We start from the raw sequence: 23,597 nt of genomic DNA, 5'->3' as shown, positions 1-23,597 counted from the left end.
ACACAGCGACCGCGCAGTCTCACTCCATGGCAAACAAAGGCAGAATAAAACACATGGTGCCAGCCGACCTTCCCCCGTCCCTCGCTCCCCCACCCTGGACCCGACGGCAAGAGACAGAGCATCAGTGTATAAATACTACCTGGCTGGCACCCTGAAGAGGGGCACATTTGACCCTCTAGCAATCGGGGATCGGGGGGCCCCCAGAAGCAGCGGTTTCCCTGTGCATCTCCCCGGGGAACCCTGCCGAGTCGAGCATCTCAAACAGGGTGTTGCCTGCAGCTGTATTTTTATTTCCGTGACAGGAACACACAGTCACACGCACGTCACCTGGACATTTGTTCAACGGTCTTTGCAATTCCACTGGCCACAGAACAGCCCCATGCGGGAGACAGGGTGGGGGTGATTTTGACACTGGGTTTTAGTTAAAGACTCGGCTTCTTGCTGGGTACAGGACTGTCTTTCCTCTCCAGCCGCATGTAAGGCTCAAAGGCAGAGCTCCCCAGTCCGTAGCCGCTGGGTAGCTCATGCAGGCTGCCCAGGAGCGGGCCGCTGAAACAGAGCGGGGTGGCAGGGAGCCTGGGTGAGGAAGAGGAGGATGCTAGCGACGGGACCTGCAGGCTGAAGGCTCCTGTCCCAGGAGGGCTGTTTCCACTGCTCAGCCCAGGCGAGGTGGTGCCAGAGGGAGCCAGGCTGGATCCATTCCCGGCAGGGCTCCCGATGGGATTCGCATTTGGAGAGAGCAAGTTGGAAGGGGCCGGCACGGACAAAAGTCTCCCTTGTTCCAGGAGCCGGAGGATGTTACACGTGGCGAAGGATTCGGAGGTGGAGGACGAGCGTTTCTCAGAGTCCCTGCTCTGGTCCTTCTTCTGCTTGGTGCGCCGGTTCTGGAACCAGACTTTCACCTGGGCAGGGGGTGGGAGACGGACAGAGTGCAGCAGAAGTGGAAAGGAGAGAAAAACAGGGGGAAGGAGGCGAGGGGGAAGAGGGGGAATGGGGAGAGAGCACGCAACGGGAAGTAGGAAAAGAAGAAAGAGCAACCAAGCAAGAAGGGCAGAAGGAGAGAAAGAGGGAGTGAGAGAAAAGGAGGGAATGGGAAAAGAGAGAGAGAAAGAGACTGTCACAATGTGTTAAACGTCCTAGAGCAAATGGATTCAGCAGCCCAGCCACCCACTCACCTTCCCAGGAGCCAGAGAGACAATGGTCTCCAGCCACCAGGGGATAGCAAAATCTGGAGCAAAAGACCCTCCGTGGCAAACGCTGTGTCCCCCCAGGGGAGAAGATGCCCTTGCGACATGGAGCACTCAAGGGCGGGACGTGGCAGGTGGAGGGATAAATGGATCCAGCAGATGTGCGTCTGGGCTGCCCATTGGGCTGTATCCATTGTTCCTTTAGACCGCAAGCTGTCTGGGGGAGGGATCCCATTAGCCGCTCAGCACATTTACCCAGAGCGCAATGCGATGGCTGGGTAGAAATAGGGAGAGAGATGGGACCAAACCAGACCTCAGAGCAGCCCCAAGCTCTGGTGGAGCTGCTTCCGAATCTGGAACCGACCTCTGTAGCTGAGCACGCGCCCTGTCCCAGGCCAAACCAAGGGACGTGGCAGATTCTCCATCGGGGACTGTCCAAAGCGAGATTGGTGTCTCTTTCTAAGACACGCGCTAGCTCGACCACAAGACATGGGCTTGAGGAAGGAATCAGGGCGTGGCAGTCACTGGCCTGTGTTCGGCAGGTCAGACTAGATCATCATAACGGCCTCTGCTGACCTTGAAATCTCTGAACCAGACCCCCGGATTTGGACGTGCCTGGACTCTGGAGATGTCCAGAGTGGAAGCTCTCAGCACATGGCCACCTCTCACTGAAATAAGGAGCGGGGCTGGGTTAAGGCTCAGTGGGCTCCAGATACACCCGGGACGGCTCCAGGCACCAGCGCAGCAAGCGCGTGCCTGGGGCGGCAAGCCGCGGGGGGCAGCCTGCCGGTTGCTGTGAGGGCGGCAGGCAGGCGGCTTTCGGTGCTGTGCCTGCGGGAGGTCCACCAGTCCCGCGGCTTTGGCGGCAATTCGGCGGCAGGGACGCCGATGGCGCGGCACCGGTGGACCTCTTGCAGGCATGCCGCCGAATCCGCAGGACCAGCGGACCTCCCGCAGGCGTGCCGCCGAAAGCCACCTGCCTGCCGTGCTTGGGGCAGCAAAAAACATAGAGCCACCCCTGGCTACACCAAAACCGCAGGCTCTGCCTCAACCCCTGGATGACACTTGCCCTTCGAAATCCCAAGTCTCTGTTTTTCCTCCCAATCCAGGCAGCCCAGCCACCCTAGAGCAATCAGCTCCTCCTGCTGCTCTGCCTCTGACCCGTGGCCGACCCAGGCCTGCTCTGACCTCACTGCCTAGACGCCAAAGGGCCGAGGACCCACTTGACTGTGCCCCTGATAGAGAAGTGCGACAGAGCGAGAGGCGGGTACCGAGATGCCAGGAAGAGAGATGAGATGGAAAGACAGACAGATAAGGGAGGGGTCTGTATAGGGAGATAGATGAGGTGGATGAGGCGGGGGGTTGGATGGGGACGGATGGACGGACAGTCAGACTGTAGATCTCAATTGTGTTTAAATTCTAGCACTGTGGGCAGTGAGCATCTCACTTACCCACGTCATTGACAAATCATGCCAGCAGGACTCGCATCATCATAACCCGCAGCCCTCACACAGCCATTGATACCTCAGACCTGCTGCACTGAGCTGCTGGACCACGGGCAAGGAGTGGGTCTTGGACCCTCTCCCAAGATAATAGCGAGGCAAGTGGCTTAGCAGACTTAGATAAAGCCTGGGAGATTTATACGGCAGGAATAGCATCTGCAGTGACACCTGCTAAGACAGGCGGGACAGAGGCTTCAGATCCTCATGCTCCAGGGCACCAGACCAGCTGGGGTCAGGAGGGAAAACCCTTTCCCATGATATAGCACAGCCTGATGCATGCTGGGGCCAGTAACTTCTATCGAAGCAACATGCACTGGCCACTGTTAGGCAAATCCTATAGACGATACCCGGCCTCTGGGCTGAACGGCACCAGGCCTGCGGACAGAGGCTATAACTGCTGAGACAGGACCTCATGAACCCCACAGTGCAGGTCCAAAGCTCACCTGAAGGGCGGCACCCACCTGCTGCCCCTCCCTAGCACCACCTAGTGGCCAGTTTGGAGCTGCACTGAGATCTCTGGGAGAAAAGCGTCTCTTTCTGGGGCCAGCAGCACAATCCCTGGGATCAGCGAGGGGCTAGAGGGGCGGAGAGGGCATGGCAACCTGGGGAGGGGGAGATTCCTCTCAACTCATTGGGATGGGCCCTGGTTCCTGTGTGCCCTTGCCCACAAAGCAAGAGCTTCTTGGGGAATTCCCTGCACAGGGCTGGGCAGGACTCTCCCCGTTTCTAAGCAGCACTGGGGATAAACGGGGGTGGGAACGGGGGGCTCGGGAGACAAACCAAATAGGTCACAGACACTGAGCCCCTTCTGGCCCCCCAGGCTTGGTCCCTCTGAGCCAGGGGCAAGGAGACACTTTGGTTGGGCTGTGGGGGAGGGGGGATCATGTCCCACACTCTGTCCTTCCTGGGGATAACAAGTGGGTTTCATTTCCCAGGGCTCTCAAGCGAGTGTGAAACCCACAGGGAGCCCAGTCCTGCAAGGTGCTGAGCGCCTGGATACGATCCTGTTCAGTTCAGTGGGAGCTCAGTACCGCTCGAGGCCGGACAAGCTTACAAATAAGGATGCAAGGGGGTAATTAAAGATCTAAGGGGCTCATTCCCCGCACCTGGTGATTTACATTCGCTGCTCCCATTAATAGCAGGGTGGGTGGATTTAAATCAAAGTGATTTAAATCACCTGTTTTAACCCTGATTTAAATCAGCAGGCAGGAAACCTGTGTTTCTATTGAGCTTTGCATTTGTGCTTTTTAGCTATTTTCCTAAAACCAGGTTTATTCATTGGTTGGTAACCAGTAGAACATGCCGATTTTAACTAAATAGAACTTTTACACGAAAGGTGGTGCTGCTTCTTGCAAACCAGGAGGATACTCCATATCTAGCTATATTTGTTTAACAGCTATAAAACTTAACTTACATTGATTTAGAGTCTCTCTCTTTTTTTTAAGTCAGTTTTTATCCACCCCGATTAACAGGCCAGAGGCAGGGCATGGCCGGGGCTCGCAGAAGAGTCTGTGGTGGAAGGGAAGTGGCTTCTTTCCAAGTCATGTGTCTGGCTCAGCCATCTCTTTTCTTTCTGTTAGTAAGCAGATTCAGAGGCACGTATCTACATAAGAACGGCCACAGTGGGTCAGACCAAAGGTCCATCCAGCCCAGTGTCCTGTCGGCCGACAGTGGCCAGTGCCAGGTGCCCCAGAGGGAATGAACAGAACAGGGAATCACCAAGTGATCCATCCCCTGTCACCCATTCCCAGCTTCTGGCAGACAGAGGCCAGGGACACCATCCCCGCCCAGCCTGGCTATCTGTTCTTTGACCTGGTTAGATGGTGGTTGCTGTCCCCTCCGCCGAAGAGAACAGGACTGAAAGGACTGCAATCAGACGCTGGGGTGCCCAGGCTTGCAGCAAATGTCACTGTTTAGAAAGGTCTTGTATATTTCAGCGTATAAATAGTGTCCAGGCTCTTTTCTCTGGTGGGTCAACATGGCTCACATAACCCTACAATAACAAAAGGGCCTGGCTTAGCTAACCCTACAGTACCAAAGCAGCACCCTTGAGCAAAGCCTTCCATGTGCTGTTATTCTGGATAACCGTCCAGCAGCAAAGCGGGTGTGTCTACCCTGCAGCCGCGGGCGAGCTTCCAAGCCCAGGTAGACAGACCCATGCTAGGTCACCGGTGGCCTCGGGCTCATGCACGGATGGGGGCAGCACAAGGCCTGCCTGATCCCCCGGGGCCATGCTCAGCTGGCTAGCCCGTGCCCCCACCCCTGCCGCAGTGTTTTAACACTCTAGGTGGGGTGGAGCTGGCAGCGCTGGTCTGTCTACCCAGATCAGGAGACCCGCTCCCCGCCGCAGTGTAGATCATCCCTCCTTCTGCTGGTTTTTGTGTGTAAACCTTTCAGCCTCAAGCCAGGACGCTGCAACACCCAGCTTGGTGTCACAAGGAAACCCCGCCTGAACCACGCGCTTCCCAAGCAGCCCGGCTGAGCTAACCCTACCGTAACAAAGCGGCACTAGGCTTCAGCAAACCCTTCAACGTGCGACTCTTCCTGCTGCAGTCCAGTAGCGCATGGGGGGTAGCTACACTGCAGCTGGGAGGGGGCTAACGCTCTGCCCCAGCAAAGCCCAGGTTTACTGCCCAGAGCTGTGTGCAAACTTTTCCTTTGGGTTTTGCACCCACCTGACTGAGCACTGCTGAGTTTTCAGTGCAAGGCACAGTCTGTCCAGTTTCACCTCCTTTCGTGTCAAGCTACAAATGCCTCTCGGGTTTGATGCCAACTCCAGCCGCTGGTTCAAGGTTTCCCTGCAAGGTTCAGGGAAGCCTCAGACACTCCCTTACTGAACTGGAGTCTGAGGTTTGAGATTGCCAACATGGGAAACTGAGGCACTGAGCGAGCCTAAGGCCAGATTTGTAAAGGTATTAGGGCATTGCTGCACCCAGCATCACAATGCCAAGAGCTTAAAGCTCACTTTTTAAAGTGTTTTAAGCCCTTAGGGATCTAAATCCCACTGATTGTCAATGAGATTTGAGCACCTAAATCTCCTTTACAGATCTAGGCCTGAATGACTTATCAAGGCGGCTGTGGTAGAGGTAGGAATTGAACTCACACCTGCAAAGCTGCAGACTTGCATGCTAACCACTGGCCTGCCCTTTCCCTGTGCTCTTAGTTTTGTGGTGTTCACCAAACCAGTTTCACTGTGATTTAGGGCTTGTAAATCAGTTTGTTTTCAAGGACAATACAAAGGCAAACACCCGGTTTGTCGAGCTAAGGGGAAGCTCTGGACTGGGGACAGAAGGATCAGCGTTCTCATTGTAAAGTCCAGGCCAAGGGGTATACACGGCATATTTAGAGATACCTGTGAAGTCCTCTGGGCCAGGGATTTGTAACACTATAAATAGATTCTTGATGCCATGAATGAAGTGGGTCAATCAGATCCGGGAAGGATCGGAAGGCACTCCAGGAAAGGTTCACAAATCCAGGTGAATGAGCAGGCCAGTAGCAGCTGAGATTCTGTATCCACAAGTGCAAAGCAATCCACACCGAACTGCCCCGCTGCGTCGCTGGGTTCCCCTGAGGAGAAACACCTGGCTCTCATTGCGGACAGTTCAATGGAGACCTCTGAACAATGTACACGGTCACTAAAAAATAACTCGGGAACATTAGGATGGATCCAGAAGAAGATAGTGGGCAATAGCGTAATTATTATAATGTCAATAGTACTGTTAAAATAACATGGGAAGAAGCTAAGGCGGCAGCAGCAGGAGACCAGAGATGGAAGGCGGGGGGAAGGTTCTATGCTCCATATGGAACAGAGAGACAGATGAGAGAGAGGATTGTCAAACCTGTGATCAGTGGACAGACAACATACAAGGAGGGCTCTGTTAGACAAACAAGCCGTTTGCTATCAATTCACCCATCCCTACAAATAACTTAACAGGATATAAAAAGAATGAGCTATTTAGGGGCAGACTTACAAAAGAGCTCTGGACTCAGAGCATCAAGCCCTCAGCACCACAAGTGGGGTCAGGTTTTCAAAAGTGCTCAGAGTCAGCACCCATCATGCACTGGGCCTGTTGACCTGGCCACTTCTTTTGGTCCCGGTTGGCGCATTTTTGATTAAACGTTTTTTCATAGAAAACGAGGCTGTCTCGTGAAGCAGAAATGTTTCACGGGAAGATCTCGAAGTTAACAACGTTTTTGATGGGAAGGTTCAGGGTGAACTCTCTGGTCACCTCCAGAGAGAGAGAGAAAACTGGACCTTTTTGATCCCAACCCAAGACGTTTTGACACAATTCTGTTTCATGGAAACGTCTGGAAGGTTTCGGTTTCATTCCAGCGCAAAACAAAATCAAATCTCTAAACCTCTAAAGTTGTCATGAAACAGAGTCGTCATTCTCTGGCAACCGCAGTGCTAGGTGGGAGCCGCGATCTTTTGAAAACAAAGCCCTATGTGGATAAAAATAATAGCAGATATATGAGTTAGAGTAAAACCTTTACAGGATGTCAGCCCTCATGCCTCAGACAATGACCCGTCTTCTGAAGAGCTAGGATTAGGGATAAAGCTGATAGAAAATTTTCATCAAAATGTTTTTGACAAAATGGATATTTCTGCGGGAAAAAATGTCCATTTTTGTCAAAAATTTGCTGAAAATGCCAAATTTATATTTTTTCCCCGATTTTTGGTTACTGAAAATCAAAACTTTTCTGTTTTAAACCCCCAGTGCTCCATTGTCAGTTGCAATGATTCTCAGTATTTTGGGTTTTTCAATGAAAACCTGCCAAATTTCAGAGAGAATTTTTGATGGAAACAAACATAACAATTGGTTTGGGTTTCATGGGAATTGGATGTTTTTCTAAAAGCTCTGCTCTAGGGATTATTGTGTGGTAGTTCTCTGGCCTGAGGTCAGACTCGATGACTCCAATCTATGACTCCATGAATATTTCACAGGGGGAAAAATCATTTCCCAATCAACTCTAGCTAATAAGAAGCTTCCCCCATTCGCAGGCGACTTCATAACTGTCCAGCACGAAAGGGCTTCATCTCAACTGGCTGGTGCTGGTCAGTGCTGGTGGCAGATTACTGAACTAGATGGCCCCCTGATCTGATCTGGTGTGGCAAGTTCTATGTTCCAGTCTAGCAGAACCCACTTCTGATCTCCTAGATTGCTGTGAGCCTTTGCCAGCCTCTATGGGCTTCAAAATACACTTCACAAATAAAGAACGTATTCCCCACTCAGAATCAGCCCTTCACCCCTCACCAAAGGCTCCCATTGCATCCCCATACACAGCACATATACTCAGGTATGACGCTTGTCCCTGACTTTATAAGCTTTGTTCCACCAACGTCAGCTCAAACTAGTCCCTACAGAACTCAGATCCAGGAATCCAGGCAAACACCCTGTAGCAATTCTTTAAAAAGGGACATTGTTCTGAATCTGCTATAACCCTCGAGCATAAGCCCATGGAAAATTCCAACTCAGACTTTGTCATGCACAAGGTCTGGGCTGGTAAACGGGGCTTACATGCCAAGGTGATTGGAGATGCGGAAATAGATTTTTTCACACAAATATTTAAGTCCCGGCTACACACAGGTCTAGATCTACAAGATGCTGGGCAGAGAGCCGTGTATGTGGAATGCCCTATGCCCATGCGACGCGTGGCTGGATGGTTCAGCAGAAGAGGAAGGATGGTCCATTGCTTAGGATACTAGTTTGTCTCTTGGGAGACCTAGTTGAACTCCCGGATCTGCATGACCTTGGGCGAGTCACTTAGTCTCAGTTTCCCCATCTGTATAATGGGGCTAATAGCACTGTGAGGCTGTACTGAGGATCAGTACATGGAAGAGTGGGAGCTGCTCAGATATGACGATAAGGGGGCCAGATAAGTTTAAATACATTAGACACACTATGTAACGGGGTGGCCACCCGCTACCGCCCTGAAGGGCTTGAAATCAGCCCTGGGAGAGGGCTGAGGCTGCGAGAGGGCTGCTGCTGGGGAAAGCAGCCAGCCTCGGCCGATTGGGGAACCAGCCACAGGTGTGGCCACACCCCAATCAGGGCCCAGCTGGCCCTTATAAGAGGACAGCAAGTTAAAGAAGTATGGGCTGGATGAATGGACGGTAAGATGGATAGAAAACTGGCTAGATGGTCGGGCTCAACGGGTAGTGATCAATGGTTCCATGTCTAGTTGGCAGCCGGTATCAAGTGGAGTGCCCCAAGGGTCGGTGCTGGGGCCGGTTTTATTCAATATCTTCATTAACGATCTGGAGGATGGTGTGGACTGCACCCTTAGCAAGTTTGCAGATGACACTAAACTGGGAGGAGTGGTTGATACGCTGGAGGGTAGGGATAGGATACAGAAGGACCTAGACACATTAGAGCAGGGGTCCCCAACCCCCGGTCCGTGGCCCGGTACCGGTCCGCGGCCTCTTACAAACCGGGCCCCGAACCGACCCAGTGGACCTCCCGCAGGCATGCCTGCGGGAGGTCTACCCGAGCCGCGGGACGAGCGCTCCCTCCGCAGTCATGACCGGTCCCTGGTCCTGAAAAGGTTGGGGACACCTGCATTAGAGGATTGGGCCAAAAGAAATATGATGAGGTTCAACAAGGACAAGTGCAGAGTCCTGCACTTAGGACGGAAGAATCCCATGCACTGCTACAGACTAGGGACCGAATGGCTGGGCAGCAGTTCTGCAGAAAAGGACCTAGGGGTTACGGTGGATGAAAAGCTGAATATGAGTCAACAGTGTGCCCTTGTTGCCAAGAAGGCTAATGGCATTTTGGGTTGTATAAGTAGGGGCATTTCCAGCAGATCGAGGGATGTGATCATTCCCCTCTACTCAGCACTGGTGAGGCCTCATTTGGAGTACTGTGTCCAGTTTTGGGCCCCACACTACAAGAAGGATGTGGATAAATTGGAGAGAGTCCAGCGGAGGGCAACAAAAATGATTAGGGGGCTGGAGCACATGACTTATGAGGAGAGGCTGAGGGAACTGGGATTGTTTAGCCTGCAGAAGAGAAGAATGAGGGGGGATTTGATAGCTGCTTTCAACTATCTGAAAGGGGGTTCCAAAGAGGATGGATCTAGACTGTTCTCAGTGGTAGAAGATGATAGAACAAGGAGTAATGGTCTCAAGTTGCAGAGGGGGAGGTTTAGGCTGGATATTAGGAAAAACTTTTTCACTAGTAGGGTGGTGAAGAACTGGAATGGGTTACCTAGGGAGGTAGTGGAATCTCCTTCCTTAGAGGTTTTTAAGGTCAGGCTTGACAAAGCCCTGGCTGGGATGATTTAGTTGGGTTTGGTCCTGCTTTGAGCAGGGGGTTGGACTAGATACCTCCTGAGGTCCCTTCCAACCCTGAGATTCTATGATTCTATGACAGTGGGCCAGGAACACACAGAGTCTCTCGCTAGATGTGGAGAGGGATGGGCCCGGCTGCTAGGAGCTAAGCAGGGTACCGAGACTGGAGCAGGGCTGGAGGAAGGCCCGAGGAGCTGGGGAGCTCCAGCCTAGAAACTCCCCAGGCCGCAGGCCTTGTTAAAGGCCACACAAGGCACTGGGGTTGCAGAGGGCAGCCCAAGGGCAGGCAGAGGCAGCAGGTCCAACCCCCCCTTGCCGGTGATGAGTGGCACTTACGCTGCAGTCTGCCTCAGGGAACGGGGGCTAGGCGATGACTGGCAGTGGCCATAGACTGAGGCGAGGTGGGGATGGGGGGGGGCCCGGGGAGGAGAGACCCAGATCTGTGGGGGTACTACCAAGGGGCAGCACCCCGGAGGAAAGGGGCAGTGGGGTTCAGGAGGAACTCAGGCCCAGTGGCAAGCAAGACACCGGCCAACAGAGGGCACTCCAGAGGTTGGAAAGGCTAATTCCCTGGACGACCAGCAGGAGGCGCCGCACCAGGGAGTCACCGCACTGCTAGGCACTGCTTCAGGAGTCTCATTTCTCCTGACCCCAAGCCAGGGGTATCTCTAGAGCCAGCGGAATGCAGTGCGAGCGCTAAGTGACTCTGCACAGAGTAAACAGCTCGCTAACATCTGGCACTTTCTCAAAAAGAATCAGCTGTTCAGACGAGGAATAAAAGGTTTCCTGAAAAGCGAATAATTCCAGTGCACTCAGTGCCGTTGAGATGAGAGAAACATTTGCCCAGCATCAGGTCACATTTGTCATTAATGCTGCTGAAAAGAAAAATCACATTTGCCATTAAAGCTACACGCTTAAAAGATATAGAGATACAAATCTCCTTCTTGTTACTGCTTCAGAGGGATGGATGCTGCTAAGAATTCATGGCAGAGCTGTAGCCTTTAAGTTAGGGACTGGAGCACTGCATGGGGTTTTTCCAAGGAAGATATAGAGCCCCGTTGCTAAGGAAATGGTATGGAATTCAAAGGCAAAACTTGTTTCATAGTCAAGCAATAAAATATCTGTATAAACACAACAAACTCTGACAATTGCTTTTAAAAATCATACTCCTTTTGGGGATCTGGGCCAATAATTTTCTACAAAGTAAATGCATATAAACCACCTGGAAACCTGCTAACTTAAGCAGTTAGTTAAAAAGATGTTTACTGGTAACTGCCAATGGAAAGTATAGACATAGCCCGGAGAATTCTTGGATGTCGGAGAACACCTAGGATTTAGGGAAGGAGAACACGATTTTAAAGCCTGCATTCTGATCCCGGTTAAACTTCACCTAAGCATCTCTAGAGTTGCACCCAAACAGACAAACCTGTAACTCTAACCCACCTAGAAAAAATCCAGCAGGTAAAGTAAACGTTGAATTTGGTAATACAGAGGAGAGCTACTGAAACGGTAAAACCCATATGTTAGTGTAATTCTACAGCTGCAGATGAAAAGCCAAATCCAGGATGGATGTGCATTTCTCCATGCAATTTAAATAAAACATTCCTGTTAGTTGATGCAAGCCATGCAAAGCACCAAGCTGGAGGAGACCCTTCCTGTAGGCCCACACTCAGCGTGGCCGTGGGCAACCTCTCCTCGGCTACCAGGCTGTTCTCCTGTAGCATATTTTCAAAGACACAAAGGGAAGTTAATTGCCCCCCTGGCAATGACTTTCACTGAATATCGCCCCCCAGTTCTGCTCTGTCACCCTGTTCCTGAAGCCGATGGGGGGGAAGCACTGAGACACTGTCCCAGGGGTCGACAATACCTACGTGTCACCCATCTCCGTATCTTGCTCACTTCTGAGGCCAGGACCACTCCCACCCAGCTGTCTCTGGGCTTAAACTCAGGGCTCCATACGGGCTTGTAGCGCCTGCTCTGAAACTCCTGCAGCCACAGCCTCCCTGCTCCGTGGCCCAAGCGAGCTGGACTAACGCTAGCTCAGGTATGTCTGCTCAAGCTGCACGCCTGCCCGGTGACTGCAGTCTAGAATGACCTGCATTCTGGATGGGAGCTGTGCAGAGCTGGCTCCTCTGCCGATCAAGAGGCATGGTTGAAACGTCTGCTCTGCGATCTGCAGAGATTTGCAAGAGACGACAAACTCTTTGACAAACCTTGACCCTAAACCAACGGACAGTCAATACGCTCCCCCAGGGGACGGCAGGGGATTGACCCTGTCTGGCATTGAGCAGACCAATATCAGCAGACCTTCGAGCAGCAACAAGCCATGATCGTTGGCCTATCACTTTGAAACCCTTATGATTGCACTCAGCCTGTTGCATTACCTACAGGTGCATCTCATGAAGGACGTGGATCCCTGGAGTTCGGTCACTGGCGTCTGCCTGGGGATCCCTAAGCCTGGCAGGCACGAACGAGCGAAAGGGAGACCGTGGTCACTGTGTTTAACTCTAATAAGTTCGACCAGGAGAGGTATATACGGGGATGCTCAAATGCCGAAGTCACAGCCGGGGATAGGCGTGACACAGGGGCATCCAGGCCACGCCCCCTTGGTACAAGCTCCACCCCTTTTCCCTGTTCCGCTGATAGCAAGACAGGGTGCAGTCGTCTCTATGCTGTCAGAGGGTCCCCTCACATGGAGTGATCCTCTCTGGTCCAGATGTGCTACCTCTGTAGCCAGCTGCCAGGGATTTGACACGAAGCAGCCGCACCGCATCTGAAAGTCTGGCCCACGTGCAATAGAAATCAGGTCAAATTGTTCCCCATCCTCGCTAGGTGTTGCCATAATACAACAATATAAATAACAGTCTGGGGAGGCAGCCTGGACACAGCAATAAACAGGGACTCAGGAAACCTGGGTTCTATTTCCAGCTAAGCAACTGAGCTGCTGGGTGACCTAGGGCCAGTCACTTTCCCACTCCGTGCCTCGGTTTCCCCTCCCAGACTTTGTGTGTCTGGTTCATTTAGACTGTGAACTCTTCAGGGCAGGGGACAGCCTCTCATTAGGTGTTTGTACAAAGCCTGGCACAATGGGGCCCTGATCTTTCCCTTACCCTTGTGAGGATAAATACATTGAAGATTGTGAGGGCTCAGATATGACCATAATGGGGTCAGGTAAGTATCTAAGACAGACAGATAGATGGAGCTCAGTTGGGGCCCCTGGGCGCAAATGTAATACAAATAATTAATAATAATACTACACATAGCAGACACCCTGAGCAAGTGCAATAAATAGATCAGTATTAGCTGAAAGTGATACTGATTAATATTAATTTCATATACTGAGACTCAGTTTTGCATAGCTGGGCACACTGGGGGGTGGGGCAGAGGATTGGGAAAACAGTTAATGTGACAATATTGAAAAGATAAACAGGATGACCCTGCTAAATATAAGCCAGCTAGCCTGATATTGATCTCAGGCAGAAATGTGGAATGGCTGATATCGGACTCACATTAGAACAGCCAGACTGGGTCAGACCAAAGGTCCATCTAGCCCAGTATCCTGTCTGCTGACAGTGGCCAATGCCAGGTGCCCCAGAGGGAATGAACAGAACAGGGAATCACCGAGTGATCCATCCCATCTCCCATTCCCAGCTTCTGGCAAACAGAGGGTAGGGACACCATCCCCGCCTATCCTGGCTAACAGCCATTGATGGACCTATCCTCCATGAATTTATCTAGTTCTTTTTTGAACCCTCACTCGATAAAGAATTAAAGGATGGTCACATCATTCATGCCAACCAACATGGTGTTATGGAAAATAGGTCTTGTCAAACAAACTTCATATTGTTCTTTGATAAGATGACAAGTTTGGTTGAGAAAAGTAACTGCGTTGACATTATAGGCAGATTTCGGTAAGGCAATTGATTTAATTCCAAATAATTAAAATGTCAGCACTATGCAAAATCAATGCATCCCATATTAAATGGATTAAAAACTGTCTAACTGATAGATCTCAAGAAGTAATTGTAACTGGGGAATATCATCCAATGGGGAAGTTTCTACTGGGGCCCTACTGCGATCAGTTCTTAGCCCATTGTCATTCAATATCTTTAATAATGATCTGGAAAAAAATGTAAAATCATTGCTGGTAAAGTTTGCAAATGACGCACAGATGAGTGAAGTGGAAAATAATGATGAGGAGAGGTCACTTATACAGAGCAATCAGGATCAAACAGTGTGATAGGAACAAACAGCATCTATTTGAATATGACCAAACACAAGGTCACACATCTAAGAGCAAAGAATGTAGGTCACACTTACAGGATGGGGGACTCTATCCTGGACAGCAATGACTCTGAAAAGGTCATAGAGGTGATGGTAGAGAATCAACTGAACATGAGCTGATGATGCTGTGGTGAAGAAGGTTAACATGGTTCTTGGATGCGTAAGCAAGGGAATATTGAGACGGAGTAGGGAGGTGGTATTATCTCTGTATCTGGCCATTACTGGGTACTGTGTTCAATTCTGTTGGCCCCACTTCAAAAGAGACGCTGACTAGTTGCAAAATATTCAGAAAAGAGCTGCAAGAATGATTCAAGGTCTGGAAATCCTGCCTTACAGTGAGAGACTTCAGAAGCTCAATTTAGCATATCCCAAAGGTTAAGAGGTGACTTGACTACAGTCTACATCACCTACATGGGGAAGAGATTTCCAACTGTAGAGGGTTCTTTAACTTGGCAGACTAAGCCAGAATGAGACCCAAGGGCTGGAATCTGAAGCTAGATAAATTCACATTAGAAATAAGGTGCAGAACTTTAACACTGGGGGTGATGAAGCACTGGAACAACTGGCCTTGGAACATGGTGGAATCTCCATCTCTTCAAGTCTTTAAATCAGGATTAGACATTTTTCTAAAAGATACGCTCTAGCTCAGAGGCCGGCCACCTTTCAGCAGTGCTGTGCCGAGTCTTCATTTAGTCACTCTGATTTAAGGTTTCGCGTGCCAGTCATACATTTTAATGTTTGTAGAAGGTCTCTTTCTGTAAGTCTATAATATATAACTAAACTATTGTAAGTAAAGCAAATAAGGTTTTTAAAATGTTTAAGAAGTTTCATTTAAAATTAAATTAAAATGCAGAGCCCCCCGGGCCAGTGGCCAGGACCCTGCCAGTGTGAGTGTCACTGAAAATCAGCTCGTGTGCCGCCTTCAGCACCCGTGCCTTAGGTTGCCTACCCCTGCTCTAGCTCAACCATAGTTATGGCCTGTGTTTAGGGCTTCCATCACTCAGGATTTATTAATTTAATTTTTCAGGCTTTATTTTTAGCAATTTTTGAGTTTTATGTAGATGTCAGGGCTCTCTCTTTGCATATACTGTACTAACTAATGCATATTATATACACTGCTCATTACAAAAGTATATACTCTAATGACTAATCTCTTTGTAACGTTCCCTTGTGCGTTTTAACGTAGTACTCTTTCAATCAGCACTATGTTAAAGCACACGAGGGAACCTCTAATGTGCACCAGAAGGGTCTACACAGACCAATTAATGAGCAACACGTTAGTGTGCTTTATAAATCACCCCCCCCCCCCGAAGTCTGCATTATTGCTCCGTGTAGATAAAACCTACCTTAGATACCAAAACCATCTGAGGTGCTTTTCCGCTGCTAATTGGATAAACACCAAATGTTTATTTATTTTAATTTAATTTTATTTTATAATTGGGATGTTTTAACGGTGTTCATTGGTTAAACCCTAAAATCAGACGCTCTACCCATGTTATGCAGGAGGTCAGACTAGATAATTACAATGGTCCTTTCTGGTCTTAAAATCTCTGGAACTCTGAAAAACGTGACAGTCATGTAGGTATTAACAAATGCGAGCAAAGGCCAAGAGACGTTTTGCTCCAGTCTGGACTGAGTGCTTAGATAACAGACTCTTCGGTACGTCATTGCTTCTGAAAAGTACAGCCAATAAAATCAGCGTGGAGATCCTAGACAGACCACGGCAAAGACAGGACTTGTTTGAATTTACTGCTAGTTGGTTACTACTCTGACTTCATGGAAGTTTCAAAGCGAACAAACACGAGGATGTGGAATGGCAGCTGCCCACATCAAATCTCAGTGTCTGGGACATAGAATCACACAGGTTCTGATCACTGACAAAGGACCTCAACTCTGACGAGTGCGCTTTCAGGAATTTGCTAAAACCCAGCCATGTCAGTCATCACCTCTTTGCCAAAATACCCACTGAGTAACGGGATGGCCCAGAGAGCCATTCAGACAAGGTGAGATCTCTTAATGCTAAACATGGTGACCCACAGAAATATTCTAGTAGAAGGATTGGCTTCCCCAACAGACATACTAATGCGCAGATAAACAAGCACTTCGCGTCCCACAAGAGTTACTCAAATCCACGCAAATCTAACTTACAAATGCAAGGGAAGAAGCATGGTCCAAGGGACACAGCACTGGATGGGGCAATGGGGAACCTGGTTCCCAGCTCTGAAACTGACCCACGGTGTGAACTTGAACGAGTCACTGTTGTGATAATTGGGCCTACAAATTTACCATAATTGTGAGTTTAACTGTAAAAAGTGAGTGAAAGTTTATAAGTCGTCACAACAACCTATAACAACAAACGTTGATGGGAAAAAGAGACAGAAAAGACTAAATCAATCAAAAAAAAAAAAGGCCTCCTAACTGGTATAGTTCAAGGACTGGGTCAAGATTATGCCTGGTAAACAAGAACAGTGTGGAACCAGAAATTAGCAAATACAAACTGGTGTGTTGGAAACTAGACCTAACTGGTGGACAAAATAATGAGGGGTCGGGCTATTCCACCCACCACTCCCTTTGTGGAGTCCTTAAAGAAAGAGACTTTGAGGAGAAAAATTGGCTACTGGCAAGAGCTTCACCATCATGCCTGCCACCCCCACCATCTCCTGGGACTCTGGGCCTTCGTCCTCCTGATCCTAAGACATGTCCTGACCAGGTCAGGCCAGAGAGAGGGACCCACATGACATCACCACCTCGACCAGCTCCAGATGAATCCCAGCCACCACCTGGGATGAAACAGGATCCAACTTTAACAACAACATCAGCTCCAGCCTATCTCAATTCACTTCTCTTTTCCCCGAAAAAGACAGCGTTCGCCATCTTTGGTGCCATCTAAGAGACTATCAAAGAGGGGAAGTTTCCTTCTAAAAACTCTCTCCAGCTAACGGGAAAGGGAACAAGGAACCACTTTACATTTCAAAGGCTTTACCTGCTTCCCCTTCTTTTTCTGTGTCTTCAATAAAAGGTTAAGGATTTTTAATGGTGACACGGTACTAAATAGCCTAAAGTCTTTGTATGCCAAACCCCAGACCTTCTTTAAAACGGATATTGGCCAGTGACCGGGTTATGTTAACGCCTTCGCTCAGATGTTCCACCTCAATTAACACAACTTCCCTTCACCTCTGTTTCTTCTCCCACCCCCCATCCCTTCTAGCTGGACTGGGAGCTCTCTGCAGCAGAGACTCCATTCGTATGTGTGTGTACAGCACCTTGCACAACAGGGCTCTGATCTCAGATGGGCCCACTGGCTGCTACCCCAGTACAAATAAAAAAACCAGCAACCACCAGAGGAAAGGCAAGGGAGGTACACACGTTTCCGTGACAGACCAACCGGCGGCTGGAGCAGGGAGTCCTGTTATTAGGGTTGTTAGGACTGGTTGATGAAATGCGTTTGGGGGCACACTGTATTCCCCCCACCAGGAGCCCCAGGCAGACTCCCACCTTCCTTCCCTTCCCCGCCATCACCTGGGGACACAGCAGAGAGGGTCGCCTTCGGGGGAGCTTTGTTTGAATTTCGCCATCGTGGAGTTAAGCGGCTCCATTACATTTTACTCTTGCGGGGAGGGTGTGTTGGGGGGGGGGATCGCCATGAAAAGGGGCTTGTCGGAGTTAGCAGCTTAATTAGGCACCGTTGGAGAGGGGAAATACAGGCTGAATGGATCATTATTCCCCATTTTTACTGCCAGTGAAAAGCCCTTCCCTGCACTCCCCCATCCCTGGTTCCGCTTCCAACAGACCCTTCCATTAATTGCTCCGGGGGACGAGGGGGAAATCAAATAAACAATCAAGGGGGACAGAGGGGCAAGAAGAGCTCAGAAATTAAAATCACAAGTGCCCCCCCCCACCTCTGAAGAGAAGCACGCAGGAGCAATTGCAATGATGTTGGTCCCCAGCTGGAGAGAAATGCGGCGCTAATGCCACATGCCCCTACGCAGCGTTTGCAGGAACAGGGGTGTTCAGATTTCCAGCTAGTGGCCTCTGAAAGCTTGTTTTTGGGAGACGCTAAGTGACTTGCTCAGAGAACCCAGCTGGAGGTTCCTCACTGGCTATCGGAAATGAGCCACCCGCTGGAGTCTCATATTTAAAGCTGTATCTCAAATAGATGAGGGAGGTCAAAATCACCCAAACTCATTGCTGGCTACTTTCATCAAAGCTCAGAGGCACCGGAAACGAGGGATATTTTTTTGCCCCTTGAAAGGACAGAATGAGAGCTTGGATGTCCCTAGATCTAGGTGGCACCTGATTTTATTATTGTTTTGGAGCACCTCAGGTCCCCAGATAAGATCCAGACCCTGTTGTGGTGGCCACTGCGCATACACCTAGTGAGAGACAATCCCAAGACAAGGAAGAATGATGGTCCCTCTTCTACTGACCAGGCACAGAGAGATTTAGAACCCAATTCAGAAAAAAAATCACTTTTCATTATTATAGCATTTAAGCTGAAGTTATTGGGACTGTCCTGAACTGGGACCTTAAGTAACTCATCCAAGGTCACACAGGGAGTCTGTAGCAGAGCTGGGACCTGAAGCAGGCCCTGGTCTAATCCCCTATCCATCAGGCCATCTTTCCTATTCTTTTACCACTCGTTCATTCCAAGACCTAGAACCACAGTTTGGTCCCTAAGACAATCCCGGCAGTGTCACCGGTTAATGATAGAATTTCATGGAATATGCACGGCCGTCAAGTCTCATCAGAACTGCTGCGATTTTTCCAACAACGGAGAGGTGGAAACGGGCATCCACACTTACAGGTCTCGTTCTCAGCATGGCTCAAAGCATGCGGCAGCAGCATCATGTCAGAGCAGCAATACAGCAGGGATTTGGCAACCGTTTTCGTGTGAGCACCACCCCTGTCTAGAAGACACACTACAAGCTGCACCAAGCCAGAGACTAGCTCGCACAGATGCCAGCTCCTGCCTCCCCACTGGGGACACAGCTGCTTATATTCCAAGCAGCAAAGGCTGCTGGGAAAATCTCAGGATTGGGCTAATTTCAGATTTACACACCATCCATGAAATTGTGATCATCACAGGGCCCTAACCATAACAGCCCCATCTCACCACCGCAACCCATTGCCCTCTCCTCTCCTTGTGTTAGCCTGGATTCATTTGTCTAGGATATTGACAACAACTGCTGCTCTAATGAATACACTGAGTATTTATCTTATTTTCTTCTTGAAAGTGTCAAAGCATCACACTGTTTCATTACAACACAAATAAGAGAAACCCTGGTCTAGAACATAAGATATTTAAATCTGTGTTAAGCAACAGCTGCTCATAATGATTTTAAAGTATAATAAAATAATATAAAATGATCAGAATACTTTGACTATCATATTATGTCAGCAATGTCACAATATAACGTGACATGTCATATTATGTACTACTACTGACATGGCATGAAATAATGTAGAAATAATAAAAATAATATCAAAATGAAAACAAATTGAAACACAAGTTTCATTTTGAAACAAAATTGCATTTTTTGTTTTGTTCCAAAATGAACAATTGGAAACAAATTTTTCTTGAAATTTCTGTTGGGGAAATTTCCTTCTCTTTCCTTAGTGAAAACATCTCTGGATACATCGCTGGCAAGGTGGGGTGATGGCGGGCGGGGGAGGGGGAAGCCAAGCCCTGCTCCTCTGGGAAAGGGCTGGAGAAATTAAAGGGCTGTCTCTTGTCACGGCAGACAGCGTGGGCTGGTAACATTCTGGGCTGGCAACAGGGCCTGCCATGCAGAGGGCGACTCCAGCTTTGCCTCTGACACCGCCTCGGGGCAGTTCTATAAACACACATCCTCCAATTTTCACAAGAGTTCGGTGCCGAAGAGAGCAGGCAGCTGGCAGCTCTAGGAGCTGGTTCCCCAAGACAGGGCAAAACCCAGAGAGCATCAGCACAAGCCACCCCCGTGCTGTCCCACCAACAAGCCCCACGTCTGGGCAGGAGGGATCTCCTATGGGTGTTGGAAGGGAGCTCAGCCTCCCAGCTGGGGGAGCCAGTGCAGGGTCCTGTTGGTGCTAGCACTGGCCATGCTGGGGGGTGTTGGAAACACTGATCCCCCCCGTCCCACTCAGACGTAGGCCTCTCCCCCACCCACCAGCTCATCCAATACAGGCCACAGCGAACGGCACCATACGGTAACCATGCTCACGCAGAATCATCCCAGCCTATACTAAGGCAACTTCCTTGGGGCGTTCAGGCCTACAGCCTTAGTGTGGGCTGTGTGTTGGGGGGAAGCAGCCACGCCACCAGCTGGAGAGCCTTTTCCTGGGGACAAAAGACAACGTAACCAGTTGGCAAGAGCAAACGGGGGGTGGAGGAACATGTGGGGGGCGAGTGGCCATGCCAGCCCCGTGCAGGGAGGGAGGCAGGGCTCAGGCGCAGGGCAAGCAGGGCTAGAGAGAGCAGCAATGCCAGTTCCAGCCTTTGGGGAAAATGATCACTCTATCTAGTGTGTGCATCGGTGCTCACCCAAGCTCTGTCTGCAGCCCCCCCGGGGAGGGGGGATTGGGCGAGTGGCTCGGGCCAGCCCAATGGCAGGGGGGGATTGGGCGAGTGGCTCGGGCCAGCCCAATGGCAGGGGGGGGGATTGGGCGAGTGGCGCGGGCCAGCCCAATGGCAGGGGGGGGGATTGGGCGAGTGGCTCGGGCCAGCCCAATGGCGGGGGGGGGGATTGGGCGAGTGGCTTGGGCCAGCACAAAGGGGGGGGCAATGGGCGAGAGGCTCGGGCCAGCCCAATGGCAGGGGGGGATTGGGCGAGTGGCTCGGGCCAGCCCAATGGCGGGGGGGATTGGGCGAGTGGCTTGGGCCAGCCCAATGGCGGGGGGGATTGGGCGAGTGGCTCAGGCCAGCCCAATGGCAGGGGGGGATTGGGCGAGTGGCTCAGGCCAGCCCAGTGGCGGGGCGGGGGATTGGGCGAGTGGCTCAGGCCAGCCCAGTGGCGGGGCGGGGGAGTGGGCGAGTGGCTCAGGCCAGCCCAGTGGCGGGGCGGGGGATTAGGCGAGTGGCTCGGGCCAGCCCACTGGCAGGGGGGGATTGGGCGAGTGGCTCAGGCCAGCCCAGTGGCGGGGCGGGGGATTGGGCGAGTGGCTCAGGCCAGCCCAGTGGCGGGGCGGGGGATTGGGCGAGTGGCTCAGGCCAGCCCAGTGGCGGGGCGGGGGATTAGGCGAGTGGCTCGGGCCAGCCCAATGGGGGGGGGATTGGGCGAGTGGCTCGGGCCAGCCCAATGGCAGGGGGGGATTGGGCGAGTGGCTCAGGCCAGCCCAGTGGCGGGGCGGGGGATTGGGCGAGTGGCTCGGGCCAGCCCAATGGGAGGGGGATTGGGCGAGTGGCTCGGGCCAGCCCAATGGCAGGGGGGGATTGGGCGAGTGGCTCGGGCCAGCCCAATGGCAGGGGGGGATTGGGCGAGTGGCTCGGGCCAGCCCAATGGCAGGGGGTGGGGGGGATTGGGCAAGTGGCTCGGGCCAGCCCAGTGGCAGGGGGGGGCACACACTGTCCTGTTTTGGGGCATATGGTCCCCCTACGACTGCACCCAAACCAGTGCTGCAATGGAGTAGTGAGCCTGGTGAAAGCCTCGCATTTCACCTGCTGCCCACGGCCGCGGTCTGATTCCGTCAGGGGTGCTGAGGGTGCCTGGGAACCCCCGTTCCCTCCTCTTCCAGTTGCTGCCTCGATTCTGACACGACAGAACAATCAGGGGAATCTATCTGAGGGCCCCAAACGCATCCCGCTCCAGGAGCGAGGCACAGGATTGCAGCTCCCCTGGGTCTGGCTTCTGTAGGGTCAGGGACCTCGCCTGGGAGCTAGGCTGCATCCAGTGCACTAATCTACACGCTACTCATCAGGAGAGAACGGGAGAAAGAGCGAGCGAGCAGGAGAAAAGCTAGCTAAGTGGGACGCAAGCCAGGGGCGCAACCAGTTACCCAGCGGGAGCACCGGGCAAAGTGACAGAAGGGAGACAGAGACGGACCAGCCAACGAGAGGGGGGAAAAACATCAGGTGGACCCAAATCCAACCCCTGGCTCCCACAATCCACCTCAGACTCTGGGCAAGTTTGGATCCAAATTCCTTGGCTGCCCCCATCTCTCCCTAATGCGCTGAGCTGAAATCTGGGAGCCCAATTTTGGAAACATTTGGGGCCATAGCCAAGCTTTGTGGTCTTTGAACAAAATCAATTTTAGTTACAAAACCCCTCCCCAAAAATGTCCAGATGTAAAAAAGGGCCAGATTCTGATCGTGGTGAGATTGGGGTAACTCCAGACTAACATCCCCAAAATCAGTGGGACAAATTCCACCCTCGGGGACGGTGGTGTCAATCCGGAGCAATTCCACCAACTCTAATGTAATTACGATGGCAAGATTATCTAATGACCATGCCTTTGAAAGGGGAGTTTCCACCCTTGTGAAAGAAAGAAAGAACTTTAAGCAATTTGAAGTGTCACACAAAAGCAAAAATAGTCTAGATGACCAGATTCTCAGTTGGTGTAAATCAGTGAAGCTCCATTAAGTTCAGTGGAGCTATGGCAAGTGACATCAGTTAAGGACCTAAGGTAATAATTGGAGATATACCAATCTCCTAGAACTGGAAGGGACCTTGAAAGGTCATTGAGTCCAGCCCCCTGCCTTCACTAGCAGAACCAATTTTTGCCCCAGCTCCCTAAGTGGCCTCCTCAAGGATTGAACTCACAACCCTAGGTTTAGCAGGCCAATGCTCAAACCACTGAGCTATCCCTCCCCCCACTCTAGAGTTTATCTTATCACCGTTATGGTAGCCTTGCACACACCACCATTCTGCTCGTTCAGTCAGAAGGTAGCTCTCACACACGCTCCTGATCTCTCCGTATGCCGACCATTTACACACCGAGTGTTTCCCTTCACATCCCCGTACTGTCTCTCTTTGGGCCAGACAGGTGTGGCGATTTGTACCCGCTGAGGATCTGCCCTCTCTCGATATATTTGGTATCATCCAACCCCCAGGAAATGCCTTTCGCCTAGGCTGGTGTTAGCAGGAATGGGGCATGTTTCTACCTCCCCATCACAATCCGCACGCCAAACCGGACGGAAATTCTGTTGCACCTGTCTCCTCCCTCCTCATCCTACGTGACGGGCGTGTGATCCCTCCTGTTAAGCCTTCTTTGCACGTCTCCCCGCTCCTGACAGTGAAGGTTTCCTAAATGTCTGGGCCTTCAGTGTCTGCCTGAATTTTGCATCCTGACGGGAAGGTTCCCCCTTCACGGCGCCCGCCCATGCTGGAACTGACAAGACGGAGGTTCACCTGG

At 51.1% G+C, this 23,597-nt stretch overlaps 1 protein-coding gene across 1 annotated transcript in view; it reads right to left on the bottom strand.

The window, feature by feature from the left end:
• Window positions 1-314: 314 nt before the first annotated feature.
• The window catches only part of LOC123371767 (ventral anterior homeobox 2a-like), a 47,485-nt gene continuing 24,202 nt past the window's right edge, over window positions 315-23,597 (bottom strand). The window contains exon 3 of the mRNA XM_045019647.1: window positions 315-902. Coding sequence (XP_044875582.1) covers window positions 423-902 — 480 coding nt within the window. The 3' untranslated portion in view covers window positions 315-422. The remainder of the gene's footprint in view (window positions 903-23,597) is intronic.

This window comes from Mauremys mutica, chromosome 5, assembly GCF_020497125.1.
Source record: "Mauremys mutica isolate MM-2020 ecotype Southern chromosome 5, ASM2049712v1, whole genome shotgun sequence".
NCBI lineage: Eukaryota > Metazoa > Chordata > Testudines > Geoemydidae > Mauremys > Mauremys mutica.
This window is presented reverse-complemented; position numbering and strand designations above follow the sequence as displayed.